General features: G+C 36.5%; 2 protein-coding genes across 2 annotated transcripts in view; both read right to left on the reverse strand.

Annotated features, from left to right (window-relative positions):
* The window catches only part of ADGRG4 (adhesion G protein-coupled receptor G4), a gene marked incomplete at both ends in the record, with an annotated part of 142,562 nt that overhangs the window by 63,348 nt on the left and 60,988 nt on the right, over positions 1–18,226 (reverse strand). Inside the window, 2 exon segments of the mRNA XM_081222984.1 lie at positions 4,736–4,898; positions 6,397–6,613. Of these exon segments, the coding sequence (XP_081079110.1) occupies positions 4,736–4,898; positions 6,397–6,613 (380 nt within the window).
* Positions 11,944–17,098, reverse strand: LOC308608336 (cullin-5-like). Its single transcript, XM_081221259.1, is given in 3 exon segments — positions 11,944–16,102; positions 16,105–16,533; positions 16,536–17,098. Coding segments are annotated over 3 exon segments (2,334 nt in total). The 5' UTR covers positions 17,092–17,098; the 3' UTR covers positions 11,944–14,753.

An 18,226-nucleotide genomic window follows, 5' to 3' on the forward strand; every position in this document is an offset into this window, starting at 1 on the left:
AATAAATTCTTAAAAAAACGTAACTAACCAAAACAGACCACAAGGTGAATAGAACATCGGAATGGCTCCATGTCCGTTAAATAAATTGGATTTGATATCAAAATACTTCCCATAAAGAAATTCCAGAACCAGAGAGTTTCCTAGTGAACCCTATCAAGCGTTTAATGAAGAAATAACACCAATGTTACACAAACTCTTTCTGAACGGGTTTTATAAAGTAGACAAAACCCCAATCTAAAGCCTGATAAAGAAATTAGAAAAAAAAATTCAGAGCAACATCCTTCATGAATATAATTGCAAAAATACTTAAAACATTAGCAAGTTGAAAATCCCAATATATAAAAATGATAATACATCATGACCAGTAGGGTTTCTTCCAGGAATACAAGATTGGGTTAAGATACTAAAATTAATGTAATTCACCATATTAGAAGATAAAGGAGAAACGTCAAATGATTATTTCAAGAGATACAGAAAAAGCATTTAACAAAATTCAACAACCATTCACAATAAAATTTTTCAGCAAACTAAGAACAGAAGGTAACTTCCTCAATCAAATAAAGGGCATCTAAAAAACAAAACAAAACAAAACCATGGCTAATATTACAGTAATGGCAAAATAGTGAACACTTTTCTCCTGATATCAAGAACAAGACAAGGACGTCCACTTTAACTACTTTTATTCAACATTTTATTGCAAGTACTAAAATCAAAATAAGGTCAAAAAGAGGAATAAAAGGAGTAAAAATCAATAAGGAAGACATTAAACTGTCTCCATTGTCAGATGGCATTTCACAGAAAGGCCTAAGGGATCTTTTAAACAACTACTACTACTAATAGGTGAGTTTAACTAATTCATAGGGTACAAAATTCAGATAGATGATAGATGGATAGATAGATGCCAGATAGATAGATAGATAGATAGATGGATAGATAGATAGATAGATAGAGATAGGTGATAGATATAGATACAACATATCAATTTTATTTTCAAATACTTGCAGCAAATAATTAGAAAAGTAAATTTAAAAACAACTCCATCTGCAGCAGCATCAAAACCCATAAAATATTCATAATAAATTTAACAGAAGACATGCAATACTTCTCCACTTAAAACTACAAAACATTGCTGAGAGAAATTAAAATAAACCTGAATAAATGTTCCTGGATAAATGTTACAAGACTCACTATTACTAAGAAATCAATTCTCCACAAATTGATCAATAGCTTCAACTCAATCCCAGTAAATCTCGGCAAGTTTTTGTACAAATTGATAAGCACATTTGAAAATTCACACGGACATGCAAAAGGCCTGGAATAACCACAGCAATCTTGAGAAAGAACAAAGTTGAAGGAATCACACTACCTGACTTCAAGACTACAGGAATAAAGATAGTGTGATAAAGGCATAAGAATCTATTGGGTTGGCCAAAAGGTTCCTTCGGTTTTAAAGTAGAAATAAAAGACACATTTTTCATTTCCACCAAGAACTTTATTGAACAACATATTCACTGCTTTGTTCCACTACCTCCTGACATTTTTCAGGCAACTTCATAATTCCATCTTCCCAAAACTTTCTTTTTCAGCAAAGTCCTGTTCCAGGTGCCTTTTACAGTCTTCCAGGGAACTGAGATTTTTTCGATTAAGAGAATCTTGTAAAGACCAAAATAAATGGAAATCCGAAGGGGCAATGTCTGGTGAATATGGCGGATGAATCAGAACTTCCCAGCCAAGCCGTAACAGTTTTTGCCTGGTCATCAAAGAAACATGCGGTCTTGTGTTATCCTGATGGAAGATTATGTGTTTTCTGTTGACTAATTCCGGATGCTTTTTGTCAAGTGCTGCTTTCAGTTGGTCTAATTGGGAGCAGTACTTGCTGGAATTAATCGTTTGGTTTTCCAGAAGGAGCTGATAATAGAGGACTCCCTTCCAATCCCACCATATGCACACCATCACCTTCTTTGGATGAAGACCGGCCTTTGGTGTGGTTGGTGGTGGTTCATGTCACTTGCCCCACGATCTCTTCCGTTCCACATTACTGTACAGTATCCACTTTTCATTGCCCAGCACAATTTGTTTTAAAAACGGAACGTTTTCGTTACATTTCAGTAAAGAATCGCATGCGGAAATGCGGTCAAGGTTTTTTTCGCTTAACTTATGTGGAACCCAAACATCAAAGTGATTCACATAACCAAGCTGGTGCAAATGATTTTCAACACTTGATTTGGATATTTTGAGTATGTCGGCTATCTCCTGCATGGTATAGCATTGATTGTTCTCAGTTAATGTCTCGATTTGATCGCTATCAACTTCAACTTGTCTACCTGACTGTGGAGCATCATCCAGTGAGAAATCTCCAACGCAAAACTTCACAAACCACTTTTGACACGTTCAGTCACAGCACCTTCTCCATACCCTGCACAGATCTTTTTTGTGCAGTTCAGTTGCATTTTTACCTTTCTTGAAATGATAAAGCATAATATGCTTAAAATGTTGCTTTTTTTCTTCCATCTTCAATATTAAAATGGCTTCACAGGGACTTCCCTGGTGGCGCAGTGGTTAAGAATCTGCTTGCCAATGCAGGGGACACGGGTTCAAGCCATGGTCCGCGAAGATCCCACATGCTGTGGAGCAACTAAGCCTGTGCGCCACAACTACTGAGCCTACACTCTAGAGGTTGCAAGCCACAACTACTGAGCCCATGTGCCACAACTACTGAAGCCCAAGCGCCTAGAGCCCATTCTCCGCAACAAGAGAAGCCACTGCAATGAGAGGCCCGCACACCGCAACAAAGATTAGTCCCTGCTCTCCGCAACTAGAGAAAGCCTGTGTGCAGCAAGGAAGACCCAACACAGCCAAAAATAAATAATAAATAAATAAATTTATTTTTAAAACTGGCTTCACAAAATTTCACCAATTTTGATTTGTTTTTTTTTAATGCATGCCGATATGACAGCTGTCACAATACAATCTAACAAAATTGTCTCGAATGAAGTTAAAGGCAATTAGGTGCTACTAGAGCCATCTTACGGAAAAGAACAAATGAACATTTTGGCCAACCCAATACAAAAAAATTAATGGAACCTAATAGAAAAGCTCAGAAGTAAACTTACATTTACATGAGTATTTGATATTTTGTCAAAGGTGCCAAAGCAAGCCAATGGGGACAGAAAAGTCTTCAATAAATGATGCTAGAATAACTGGATATCTATATGGGACAAAACTAACTCCAAACCATACACCACACCATACACAAAATTAAATTTGATTAATTAGGATTATAGTCCTAAACATAAAAACAAAAACCATAGATCTTTTAAAGGGAAGTATAGGAGAATATCTCCCTGACCTGCTGGTAGGCAAAAATTTCTTAGACAAGTCATATATTGTTATTCATAAAAGAAAAATTCTGATAAATTATACCTCATCGAAATTAAAACTTATGATCATCAAAAGACAGCACTGAAGAAATGAAGAGGTAAGCTACAGAGAAAATATTTTCAAAGCGTATATCTGACTTGTATCCAGAACTTGCAAAATGTACTTACAACTCAATAAGAAGACAAACAACCCAATTGAAAAATGGGCAAAAGATCTTAACAGATACTTCACCAAAGAAGATATACAAAAGGCCAATACAAAAATGAAAAATCACTCCACATCATTAACCACTTTAGAAAATGGTATGGTAGGTTCTTACAAATTTAAACACACACCTTATGAGCCAGCAATTCCATTTCTAGGTATTTACTCAAGATATATGAAAACATATGTCCAAAGACTTTTACATGAATCTTCAATGCAGCCCTAAACATAATAGCCCCAAACTAGTAACAATCCAAACAATCTGTGGTATATCCATCCAATGCAATATTATTCGGCAATAAAAAGAATAAACTATGGAAACAAAAGAATGAATCTCAAAAAAAAATCCCATTATAGTACCTGGAAGAAGCCTTATACAAGACAGTACATATTATATGATTCATTTATATAAAGTTCTAGAACAGGCAAAACTATGGTTAAAAAAATATCAGAATTGTGGTTGGCAATGGAAGTAGCAGTTGCAGGGATTGACTGGGAATGGGCACAAGGGGACTTTCAGGGCTGATAGTAATGTTCTATATCTTGATAGGGGTTTGAGTTACACAGATGTACATATTTGTCAAAAATCAGAGGATGTATACTTCAAATTTATGCATTTCCCTGTATGTAAGTTTTATAATTTTTTAACTATAAATTTAAAAATGTTGCTCTCCCAAATTGTTCTGAACATGGGTTGGTGGCCAAAGGCTGAGGTAGTATGGAGTAAGGGAAAGGGCCCAGACTTTAAAGCCAGACAGACATAAATTTGACTCCTGGCTCAGCCATTAGGCTGTGTGTCTTTGGGCAAGTTATTTAACTTCTCTGTTTCCTTATCTGTACAGATAAAATAGTAGCACAATGCCCAACAAATACTAAGTGCTCCATAAATGGCAGCTAATGATAAACTGACATTTGAGATGATTTGGGGCCACAGGGCCAAAGGTAGTATCACAGTACAGCTCATGGACACCATTCCAACCAAGGTGTTGGCCTACTAAGGGTTATATATGAATCTCCCCTGGGATATTTGTATTTTATAAGATTCCCTGAAGGTTATAAAATGTACCCCGTCTCCTTCCAAGGAGCAAATGAATGAAGACTTGGAGCAGTGCTTGGTTGATTGGCTCTCAATACCCTGAGCTGCACCCACCTCAGGGTCTGTGCTTTCTTTGTAGGAGTGAATGCTGAAGGTCATGCCTTCAAATGTGTGGTCCACCCGCAGGACAGCCAAAGCCAGCTTGACCACCGTCAGATTTGCTGTCCTCCCACGAAACTCCATCTTATGACCAGCACACTCAATTATCATCAGAATTCTGCAAGGACAGACAGATAGAAAAGAGCATTCCTAACTCTTTAATGTAAAACCCATCCTCCTTCCAAGATTTCCTCAATGTAAGACTTTTCTTTGAGTTTTAATCACTATCTTTGTATTGCTTAGAAATTAGTAGATAGTTTCTAATGTACAGCGAAGTGGAGTTCCCTGTGCTATACAGTAGATTCTCATTAGTTATCTATTTTATACATATTAGTGTACATATATCAATCCCAATCTACCAATTCATCCCACCGCCCCCTTTCCCTCCTTGGTGTCCATACATTTGTTCTCTACATCTGTGTCTCATAAAACAACTATACCCCAATAAAAAAAATAAAATAAAGGGGTTTGTTAAAGGCAAAAAAAAAGAGAAAGAAATTAGTAGATAAGAGCACACACTTTGGAGTCAGAGCAGCTGAACTCTAAAGCTTAGCTCCTCTAATTTCTAACTGTGTGGGCAAATCAAATGACCTCATCGAGCTTCAGTCTCCTCACCTGCAAAGTAAATAATATGAGCTCCCATCTCAAAAGATTGGTTTTGTTTTTGTTTTTGTTTTTGTTTTGTGGTACACTGGCCTCTCACTGTTGTGGTCTCTTCCGTTGCGGAGCACAGGCTCTGGATGTGCAGGCCCAGTGGCCATGGCTCACGGGCCCAGCTGCTCTGCAGCATGTGGGATCTTCCAAGACCGGGACATGAACCCGTGTCCCCTGAATCGGCAGGTGGTCTCTCAACCACTGCACCACCAGGGAAGCCCTCAAAAGATTGTTTTAAAGTTTAAATGAAATTGATATATGTAAAGCCAGATCTTGCAGGGCTTCATAGGCCAAGAAATTTGGATTTTAGTCTATATGTAGCAGAAAGTCACTGAGTGGTTTTAAAAGCAAGAGAATGACATGATCTGATATATGCAATAAAATATCATTCTGGAGACTGTAGAAGATAGACCATAGAGAGGCAAGAGCAGAGGCTGTGAGACCAGTTAAGAGGTTATTGTAGAAGGTCAGCTAAGAGAAATGGAGCTAGGAATAGGGTGGTTGTGGTGGCGATGGAGAGAAGTAGATGGATTCCAGGAATATTTAAGGGATTAAAAAAAATCATGTACAGTGCCTCGTACAACACTTGGTTATTGATTGGCTGTGAGGTACAGGGAGGTAACTAGTGTCCTTCTCAAGTTTTTGCTTGAGCATTGGGTGGATGCATTTTATAGAAATGGGGAACATTGGGGGAGCACCAGGACTGGGGAAATAGATTGGATGTTTGGTTTGGGGTAACTATTTATTTGGAAAGTTGCTATCATTAAGATTCAGTTAGAATTTGACTGCATTCTTTCACAATTGGGATTCCAGGAGGATGACCCCATTGTATTGTACCAACTGAGCTTTCAATGCATAGCTACCTAACCTTTAAAATTGGTGATGACTGTATGCAAAGGAATTAATACTATATATTTTAAATATTTTGAAATAACTTATTTTACCAAAGTATTAGTACTTACTCATTGCTTACTTCCTGCAAATCAGATGCTGAATTGTTTTGCTTTCCCAAAGCAGAATTAATTATTTGTAATATAGTCTGGGTTAGCTTCATATTTATCTCATCACATTGTGAAATGTTGGACACTTTCAAAACAATAATCTTTGTTTCTTCTTCATCCAGAAGAGTTGATTCATTGATTAAATTTAAAATGTGCTCTGCAACATTATTCGCATTCTCTGGGGAAAGAAAATTGAAACGTAAGACCTGAATTACCTAGTTTGGGGCCATGCTGTTCTGCTTCTTTCCCTTTAAAAAGTAAAGGCAGTGAAAGGGAAATATATACCAAGTTAACAAAATTCACAAAAGGAAATGCTGGACCTTAATTTCTACAATCGATGGAGTCCCAGAAAGTAGCACATAAGTCAAATTTTTATTCATTAAATCCTTTTTTAAATACTCCCCCAGGGAAACCTTTCTTGTCACTAAAGATTATCTTGCAATTAGAGTCTAATTAAGTTGACTTTTGAGTATTGGATTGAGTTAAGTAGATCCCACCGGTACTCAAATATCACACTCAGTCTGTGTTTTCATAATCAAGGATGGTGATTATGTTTTTCTGTCAAAAACCAGCAACACACAGAACAAAAGCAAATATGGACCACATAACAATAAAAAGCAACTTAGATCTTTCTAGAGAGTGAGAACAATAGATATTAACTCATCCACTTTTTTCTTCGCTTTTATTATGGAAATTTTAAAATATGCACAAAAGTAGAAATAATAGTATAAAGAATCCCCATGTACCTCATGAATCACCTAGCTTCATTGACAAGGGTCAAGGAAGAGCTAATCTTATTTTATCTACAATCCCACCTACCTTCCCTCAACCCCAGATTATTTTAAAGCACCACCCAGACATCATATCATTTCATCCATGAATACTTCAGTATGCATCTCTAAACCAAAGGACCCTTGTTTGTCAAAACCACAATACCAGTATTATTTCTTTTAAAAGTTAACAATAATATTCAACATCATCGAATATTCAGTGTTCAAATGTCTTTATATCTCATAAATGCTTTTTTAAAATAGTTTTTTGTTTGGATCATCACCCACTGTTAAAGAGCTTCATTAAAGAAATACAAAACTAGGCAAAATTAGATTTTAGTTCGATATAACCTATATAAAGCTGGGCTCCCTTGTGGTGCCCTCCTAGCTTAAAACACTCACATTCAAGTCCAGTAATCAAAATATAATGGAAGGGCTTCCCTGGTGGCACAGTGGTTAAGAATCTGCCTGCCAATGCAGGGGACATGGCTTCAAGCCCTGATCCGGGAAGATCCCACATGCTGCAGAGCAACTAAGCCCGTATGCCACAACTACTGAGCCCGTGTGCCACAACTACTGAAGTTCACGTGCCTAGAGCCCGTGCTCCACGACAAGAGAAGCCACCACAATGAGAAGCCCACACATCGCAATGAAGAGTAGCCCCCATTCACCACAACTAGAGAAAGCCCGCATACAGAAACAAAGACCCAACACAGCCAAAAATAAATAAAATAAAATAAATTAAAAAATTTTAATATATAATGGAAAATAATGAAAAATACATTCTATTGAGAAAAATTTCAGAGAGATTACACTCATAACACACTTAACCCAAGTTACATTACAAATAACCAACTCTTTCTCTGTTTCTCCTCTTTCAATGTCCTCCACAGTTGGCAGCATCTCCCCAAATCTCTCTCTCCTACCCCAAGCCTTCCACAACTTTATCCCCAACATAGCCCACACAGGCTATTTTTTTCTTCTCCCCTTTCCCTCTCATTTCTTGCTTTATTCCCCCTCATCCTTACAAATAACTATCTGTTCTTGTCAATGTAAATTAAGCAATCTTAACTGAGATCCTCTCAATTTTCCCTCCTTAATCATAACCCCAATCTGGCCAACAGTGGCTTACATGGGAACTTAGGTAACAGAGTTCTCTCTGAGATGGAAGGAAGGGAGAAGATTGAATAAGGTGAAATTACTTCAAAATTAATAATTTGTCCCTGTTACATCTATCTTCTGGTCAGTTAAAGAAACTGAGGAAACAATAAGACTAGGGATGGAAGAAAAATAGAGCATGCTCATTCACAGATCATTCTACTGCTCTTATTAAGTTGTTCAAGCTTTGTTGTAAATGGGATAACCAGAGCTGCCTACCTGGGTCATTATTCTTTGGGCTTCAGTGATGTGACTTCACTTCATGCAGTCCCTGCTATGGCAGAATGAAAGTAAATAACAGGCCAGTGGAAGACTAACTATATTGTGGAAAGTAATTACAGACTTTTCATCAGGAGTTGTATGGTTTTTAAGTAAAATCCAGGACAAATCACACTCATCGTGTAAAAATTCTAAGTCCCCAAGCAAAAGCAACAAAAGGAATCCTCCCTTACTAGCTGTAGAATAAATAATCTCCATTGCTTGAAACAGTTAAAATTAATCTGCCAGTAATTACAACAATCAAAACAATAACATCTGGGACTTTCCTGGCACTCCAGTGGTTAAGACTCTGCACTTCCACTGCAGGAGGCACGGGTTCGATCTCTGGTCCAGGAACTAAGATCCCACATGCTTGTGAAGCCAAAAAAATAAAAAAAAAACCAATGACATCTGTTATTTATTGAGCAATTTCCATAGGCCAGTCTTCTAGTTATCTACCACTGCATAACAAAAAACCCCAAAACTTAATTACTTAAGACAACAATTTATTGTTATCTCTCATGGTTCTTTGTGTCGCTAACCTCAGCTGAGCACTTCTCATTTGGAGTCTCTCATGCAGGCACAGTCAGATGGCAGCTGGGACTGGAGTCATCTGAAGGCTAGGCTGGGCTGGAGTCCAAGATGGCTCCTTCACATGGCTCACAGTTGATGCCACCATGGACTGGTCTGTTAAGGTTGTTATCGTTTGGGGGTCCCTTGAGTCAGTTGAGGCTCCTCCCTACACATGGCCTCTCTCACTGGCTTAGGCTCAGTGGTACACTGGATCCAGGTTATGGTGTACTGGAGCCAGCTTGTATCAACACTTGAGAACCAACTCTTACACTTTCAGGAATTTTGTGAGCCATTATTAAAAGTTAAATTATATAAAATTACAATTAAATAAATTATATTAAAAATAATGGTGGTACTCAGAACTCATCACTTCCTAAATATTTTACTACATTTTAATAATCTATGTTCTTGTGACTGTTTATATCTACTGTATCCGTGCATCTCTTACCAACTTTATGTTCAGTGCTACATGTTGTAGTTTTGTATTCAGCCTTGGGAGGAGTATTACACCAAGGAAATCAGCATATACTACAAATTATTACCTTTTTTCCGTAGAGCTGGCTGTTAAACGTTTTCCAGCACACAACTGTTTGGACTACTTATAGCATGGTGTCTGGTTTCTGAGAGGAAGAATTCCAAATGAGAGCATACGAAGAGAAAGGAAGTGGAAGCTTCCAGTCTTCTTAAAAGTTAGTCCCATAACTGGCATAGTATCACTACTGCCCAATTCTATTGGGCTAAGCAGTCACAGGCTAGCCTTGATTCAACTCCCGGTTGACAAGGAGGGAATAAATTGATGGAGGCTGCTTTGGAGACGAAATACCATAGCAGGGCATTACATGTACATTTTTTAAATCTGCTCATCACAATAACCCTGTGTGGTGGGTAATAATATTATCCCCTTTATACAGATTAAGAAATTAAGACACAGAGGTTCTAACCCAGAGTTTAATTCAGGCCTGCTTGATTCCAAAGCTAGTGTTCTTCAATATCACTTCCTACTACAGTGTCTGTGCCTTTGTTTCTTTTCTCCATGGTGTTGGGGGTTGGAACAGCTATACTTTGCAGGCCTTCTCCCTAACATCCTGTGAGTTACACTGTTCTCTCTCAATCACACACTCTCCTGCCCTGATGGTGGGATGAACACAGACAGAAGACAGTTTTGTGAAAAGTTCTAGCCAACTTCAGAGTGTGATGCATCCTCCATATCTACAGAACTTTGAAATAAGTGTACTTTTTCTAACTGTGAAATTAAGGAGTTATGTGAATTGAGGATTTAAGTGGGGAACTGATGAGTTTTCTCCAACCAAGATATCTCATACTTGTCAGCAAGATCAAAAGCTAAAGAAAAATTGTTTCAACATGAATGCATTTTTCTTTCCTTAACTCTACTCATTTTTCATTAAGCTCCTACCTTACAAGAAGAGGATTCCTCCAAAGCTAATAAATTTTATAGTTTATTTTTCAGTTATATACCTTACAGCCACCCTCTAACTGTTCTGTTTCTCTGCAGATTTTTTTAAATAAAGTGACTTCTGACAGTTAATTTTCTAAAAATCCCAACCCAATGCAATGCTTTTGTTGTTGTTATGGTTGTTAGTTAACTTTTTCTTCCACAGAGAAAATTCTATTAGCATGTCTAAGAAAAATGTGTCACTCAGAAGGAGGGAGGCCAGCAGGAAACATAGACCTCTCTGTCTTGCTGCCCACTCACTTCAAGCTGCAACACTCCCTCTTGCCCTGACTCATGATTTCAGATCTAGAAATCATCAGAGTTGTGTTTGCTTTTCTAATTCCTCTAGATATTCCTTGGCAAGGATCTCGAATTTACATCTTCTGCAAAAAGACAAGACTCAAGTTCACTGCCTCAAGGCTCTTCCCTGGCTCTTTTGCAGGGCACTGGAATGGATGCATCTCAATTTCCAACTCTTCAGGATGGGAGGAACCCACTTTATGCAGTAGAGCTATGCCTGACAAGGTGTGTATAAACTGAAATTCTGTGAGGAAAACCTTTATGCATACTTAAAAAACACTGATAAGGAGAGGCAGGCCTTTCAGGATGGTGGTGTAAGGATAAGCTTGGGGAAAAGTTCACCAAGAGAGAGATCTATTGTGTTGGTCAAAATTAGCAGACAATCATTCAAAGTGTCTGGAGATTTTTTTTTTGAAAGTTTTTATATTACATTTTTATTTTGCAAGAAAATAAATTATACAACTTAAAAAATAAAATCCAAAAATTAAGCAGTTCATCAAAATATTTCAGCCTACTGCATACAGAAACTGCTACCATTTAAAATTGTACAGCATTATCATCTCAGTATGTAGTGGCACACATTCAAAATTGTATATACGAGGATAGATTACAACTTAGGAACTCAAATTTGTTCAACACTCCAGACAACATATATAGTGTAGATGACAGGAAAGCTCTCATTGTAATGTTTATTTCACAAACATGACATTGGAAGAGTTTATAAGGTAGCATCCCAGTCATTTACATGAAAATAGAAAAAACAAGCTTGAGTTTAAGATAGCAAATCTTTCTGGAAAACTAGCAAAACTTTCACCCAAATTGAATTTTTAAAATTTGCCCTTTGAGCAGGGCCAATGACATCCTACTGCAAATAATACAAAATACTTTTAAACTACTCCAGTCATAGTTTGTATTAAATTTAATAAAAGGTAAAAATAAGAACTGCACAAAATAAGAGAAAGAGACTTAAATAAAGTTTGCCAGAATGCAGGGACCTCTCCAATAAATGTAAAAATTGGAAGACTTCAGAATTTATTTCAAGATACTCATTAAATCATTAGAACAGTAATACTCTAAATATTTAACTCATTGTAAGCATTAAAGTTGTTCTGTATTTTCACTTTGTATGTTTTGTTTCATATCTACTTACTCTGGCAATGAGATGGCAATAAAGGTTAACATTTTCAAGATGGCTCCACCTTTACATTAGAAAATGAATGTTCAAATCTTAACCTCTGAAGTGTCCTATTGCCATACTGCTCATGAAAAAAATATATGCATATATATGTATATATTTTTTCCCCTTAACTATGTCAGAGTTCATCCCTGCTCAGATAGCACTAATTTTAAGTGCACATTAGAGAAAAGGGACTTAGTAATAAAGGATACTAACTGTGATTCTGTATCTTGAGCAAATTGCTGGTAGTTTCTTTTCCAGATCCTTTTTTTTTTTTAATTAGCAAATCTGTTGTCAAAATATATTTAAAGAAATTCAACAATGGTATAGGCACCTTGTCAACTAAATGGTTTTTATAAACACCAAAAAGTAGTCAGATAAACTTTTGTATACATAATGAACAAAATGATGAAAACTGTAAGTCTACAGTATTTGTTGCTGTTCTATTCCCCAAAGTACAATTAGGACATAATTATCAATTTAAAAATTTATAAAATTTAATAGAAAACTTTGCTATGGATTTAGAGTTACCCACTTTTGCATTAAATTTGCCTTTATAAATCAAAACATCATGGCTCTCATTCTTAAATGACTAAAAAAGGATTAGAAATTCCAAAAAAAAGTTCTGAGAACTATTCTGGTTTAAAACAACAACAAATCTTAAACTTTAAGAAATGGCCTGTAATTTTTCTTTCCATTGCTTCCTCCTTTGGTGCTCCTGTATTGGATAAGCAAATATGCCAATACCAAACTACTTGTTAAACATAAGGGCCACAATTATTACCAAATTATCAGTTTTTAAAAATTTTGAAGTTATCCATTGTTAACAGTCATCTAATTAGAGTAAACAGTGAGCGCTAATTTAGTTTTATCTTCACAATATACTTGGTCTAATAACGGACATATGCTACCTTAGAGCTCAAATGTAAGATTTTAAATTAGAAACAAAATTCCAATTTCTTATGAGTTTCAGAATAGGCCTTTGACTATAGCCAGCAAAACCTTAAATGTTTTAAATTTGCTGTCCTTTCTTTCAGTAGGCAGCTCACAAAGTCTCTTGGGACTGGGGACAGATTCCATGAAATGCTCTTGAAAGCACTGTGTAATAATACTGTATGCCTTTCAACACTCTGGCACTCCATTTCCTACTATCATCAAAATAATTTAAAATATTACTTAACATCAAATAAAATATAAAATAATTCGCAAGAAAATTTGAAATGTGCACTACAATGAATAAAATCCATGTTGAGCCATTCTTTCCCAATGGGGAGTAAGTTTTTCTCTTTTAAGTTGTTCATGTCCTCAAGTCCTAAAATCTCCATTACTCTGGGTATTCAGTTGCCAGCAACTAGTAAGTTGCTATTTTGGATTGACTAAAAGGAACAAGATAAGTGTTGCCTTCTGAACATTTTTTAAATGTTTATTTTTAAAATATATAAATATATATGTACATATATTTGGCAAGTTTACTGCTCATATTAAGATTGCAACAATTTTGCTTATGCTTTTCAGGTCTATGTTGTGGTTTTTCTCTTCCTCCTAGGTGACTGATACTTAATTATTACTTTTTAAAACAGAATGTCTTCCTTTCCAGAAACCTGAGGTTATAAATCCCTAATCATGAGACTTTAAAATTTCAAAATATTTCTATGCTACAGATTAAGAGGTCAGTTACATAACTTTATTATATTAAAGCAGGAGATTTCTGTCTTGTTTTTAATAAATTTGAATATGGCATAATAAATATTAAGTATATAAATATTAAGTGTCTTGGTAAACACTTAATATGCTTGTTTTGCTGTTTTGACTCTGCAATCGACCAACCTATCTCCATACATTTTTTTAAACAATTAAAATAATAATTAATATGAGCTTCACTTTTTCAAAACAAGCTCTCTTAGCCATGTAAGATTTTAAAAACTCCTCATCATTTAACAATAAACAACTAAGACAGTAGTCTCCTGCTTAAAGAAAGCCAACATTTTTTAGTTGGAAAAATTTAATACCATTTTTAAGTCACCACTAAAATCCAGTTGCTATACTGAAGCAGTGTTTGAACATATAATTTGATACTATTATAACCTTATCTTTTCACCTATATCTGCCCTGTCCCAATGTTGTGTAGACCAGCTCACTCTTTTGATCAAAAGAAACCAAGAGTGCTATTTCTAGTTTTAATTGCATTTTTTAAAACAAAACGTAACAGCATTTTTCAGCACACAAACATCTGAAGATCCTTCCTTGTGCAAGTACATTTTTGTAAGAGAGGAAAAAAAGAAAAAAAAAAGAAAAAAAAAAGCAACAAGAACCCCACTTTCACCCTTCCCAACTGTATTTCTTCCGGTGGGTATAAATCAGATTTTTAAAAGTTCATAATGGGCTCTTCATGAATGCAAGTTTCTCCACAAAACGGCATGCTGTTAAAACAGAGTGTGCAACATGAAGGGAATGCCACCATGCTAACTAATGTGATTGGCAAAATATAGTTGTTTTGTTAGGTAAGGCAGAGATTTTAATATTTATGTAATCAAAGTCCAAATAAACCTTCCTCTAGCACAAACTGCAAGAACTTTCTGCCCAAGCACTCCAAAATTTTGGTTCTTAATACTGTCCATGATATTCAAAATTATGCCATATATATGAAAGTGTTGATATCAGATTCATCTCTTCTGATGTATTTGTGCTCTATTAGCCATTCTATTTGCTCTTTTATCATTTTCTTTTGTGGCAAGAACATGTTTTTCAAAATTTCTACTAATTCAGTCTGCAGCTGAGCATTACTAATTTTCTTTCTCATCTTCATTATTTGTATGATAGCTTCCTGGGTTCTCAGTATTCTTAGTTGAACTATTCCTTCATTCTCTTCTTCCCTCATCCTTTCTGTAGTGAGCTGCAAGCGGCCAATCAAGTTGATTTTGCCCCTTTTCTGAACTTTTGCATTTTTTATTAAACTGAACTCCTGGTTCACTGAGAAGAGGGTACCTTCTGTAAAGTCTTTGGGTGAGTTGACTTGAGGTTCATACAATAATACTTGCCGTTTGAGCTTTGGGAAAGCTACTAAAGACCATAAAGTCCTTCTAAGCTCAGCATCAGGGAGTTCAGTTGCAAGTTTTAGATTTTCAAAGCTGATTTTCTCTCTGGGTCTTTGGTTCCACGCAAACAATACAGCCAGCTGAAATGTTGTTACCTCCAAATCATATTGACCTACTTCATTCTTAAACGTTATAATTCCATTTGACATGAGATGATGCCAATGTAATTTTCTACCACTATGGTGTTTTTTGTAGAATTCTTCTACTTCGGGTATCAAATCCTCCAGTTCAGTAGGAAGTGAGACAAAGACTTTTTCAGAGCTTCTTGACCAGGCACCAGCGTTCAGAATTTTTATATTAACTGAATCAGCTGGTAAAGCCAATTTATTATTTTTGTGCATTTCCTTAAAAGCTTGGTTCAAATCTTCAGATACTTTAATGTCCTGAAACATTCTAGCAAGCTTGTTTACATAATCTGCTGGCATACCAACTTCTCTTAGCCACTCTACCATATTCTCTTCAATTTCACTATCAGCAGAGATGTCTATAAGACGTCGTGTCAAATGAGCTTTGTGATATCTCATAAAAACGTCTTTGTTTTGTACATATTTAAGTACCAAGAGCACTTCTTTAAGCTTTGCTTCAATCTCTTCAGAGGTTAGTTTTTTGCCTAATGGCGTTTTTCTTAGCAACATGTCACAGTAATTGGCAAGCAGCTCCGGGCATTTTGATTCAGGCTGAGTTTTTAATCCCACCCCTTTCTGCTTCAAAGGTAATTCAAGTTTAAATATGGTAGCATCATTAACAACTGCTTTATATGCCTTGTCTCTTGCAGTAAGAAATCGCGGATCATCTTGAAAAGCTTCTTTGACAAGTCTACTAAATCTATTAAACAGTGTAAGTAACTGCTCAACATATTTCTCAGAGTCAGTAGTAATAGTTCAGCAGCTGCTACCATATCTGCCAGGCCTGCACTGATGATATGTTCCTCCAAGTCTTTCAACATTGGCTCTATCCCATTAGGAACTTTGTCCATTAATGAAAACATCAAATGTAATTTTTCAGTTTCATTTCGCTTGATCATGCCTTGGCACTCTGCTAAGATAGTCTCTTTAAAGGATGTCACCAGGGCATTTACACAGCATTCCATGAGTGCTTCAACAGAGTTACATTCTCGCCTTGTTTCTAAATAACGTAGGGATTGTTTTTCTTCTTCTTTTAATTTAGCATCTGCATATTTCATATAATTCTGTATACCATTTTGTTGTAAATACGAGGGTGCCTGTGTTCTATAAAATCTCTCTGTTGAATCCAAGTATGCCTTCTCAAAATTGTCCCTATAAATTTGAAGCTTATCCTCTGGATTAGAACAAGGTTAACATAGGATTCTCTTACTCCAATGACAAGCTGAGAATCAAAAGCTTCTCCTAATCTTTCAGCATGTACCAGCTTCATTGCACTATCTTGAAGTCTGTTTTTTATATTTGAAAAGATTGACTCATTCCATGTATCAAGCATAAGCTTTCGAACAATACTGTCTTCTACATTTGATTTTTTATTGCTGCCCTGTTTACCCATTAAAGTAATCTCTAGTTGACAGAAAGGCTTCGGTAAAATATCACACTGTGTAAAGAATTTTCGCCATTCAACAATATAAGCTTTTAGCAAAGCTGTATCATCTTGATGGCTCAGTACTCGTGCCTGTGCTTGCTTAATAAACTCAAGAATATCTTCTTTTAAAGCCTGATGAATTTTTGCTGGGCCTTTATCATCCCAGAGACAGACTGCATGTACATCCGAAAACAGATCAAACCACTGCTGTTTTGTAACAGATTCCTGGCGTAAAAGCTTCAAAACAATTGGACGCATGAAATCCCATTTGTCTTCAAACTGAAGAGAACCTTTATTCTTTAACAGATTAGACGTCGCCATGTTCCTTCAACTTCAGTGTCTGGAGATTGATGGGAGTTCTTACAACAGATTGAGAAGCATTTATTAAAGAAAATCTACAGAAATGTGTTAAGTTCAGTGGGAGGCCATGGCGTTTGAGCTAGGAACTGCACCCATCCCCCACAGCTCTGCCTTGTGGAGGAATCGTTCCACTGGGCTAGGCAGCCAAGTGGTACTCACCATCTCCCCCAGGTCCCTCGGGTGGAAGAACTATTCTGAGTAGATGCAACAAAAAGAATAAAATAACTAGGAGTAAACCTACCTAAGGAGACAAAAGACCTGTATGCAGAAAATTATAAGACACTGATGAAAGAAATTAAAGATGAGGGCTTCCCTGGTAGCTCAGTGACTGAGAGTCCACCTGCCGATGCTGGGGACATGGGTTAGTGCGCCAGTCTGGGAAGATCCCACATGCTGCGGAGTGGCTGGGCCCATGGTTGCTGAGCCTGTGCATCCAGAGCCTGTGCTCTGCAATGGGAGAGGCCACAGCAGTGAGAAGCCTGCGTACTGCAAAAAAAAAAGAAAGAAATTAAAGATGATACAAACAGATGGAGAGGTATTCCATGTTCTTGGATTGGAAGAATCAGCATTGTGAAAATGACTCTACTACCCAAAGCAATCTACAGATTCAATGCAATCCCTATCAAGCTACCAATGGCATTTTTCACAGAACTAGAACAAAAAATTTCACAATTTGTATGGAAACACAAAAGACCCTGAATAGCCAAAGCAATCTTGAGAAAGAAAAATGGAGCTGGAGGAATCAGGCTCCCTGACTTCAGACTATACTACAAAGCTATAGTCATCAAGACAGTATGGTACTGGCACAAAAACAGAAAGATAGATCAATGGAACATGATAGAAAGCCCAGAGATAAACCCACGCACATATGGTCACCTTATCTTTGATAAAGGAGGCAAGAATATACAATGGAGAAAAGACATCCTCTTCAATAAGTGATGCTGGGAAAACTGGACAGCTACATGTAAAAGAATGAAATTAGAACACTTCCTAACACCATACACAAAAATAAACTCAAAATGGATTAAAGACCTAAATGTAAGGCCAGACACTAACAAACTCTTCGAGGAAAACATAGGCAGAACACTCTATGACA

The sequence above is a fragment of the Mesoplodon bidens genome, assembly GCF_964165515.1.
Source record: "Mesoplodon bidens genome assembly, chromosome: X".
NCBI lineage: Eukaryota > Metazoa > Chordata > Mammalia > Artiodactyla > Ziphiidae > Mesoplodon > Mesoplodon bidens.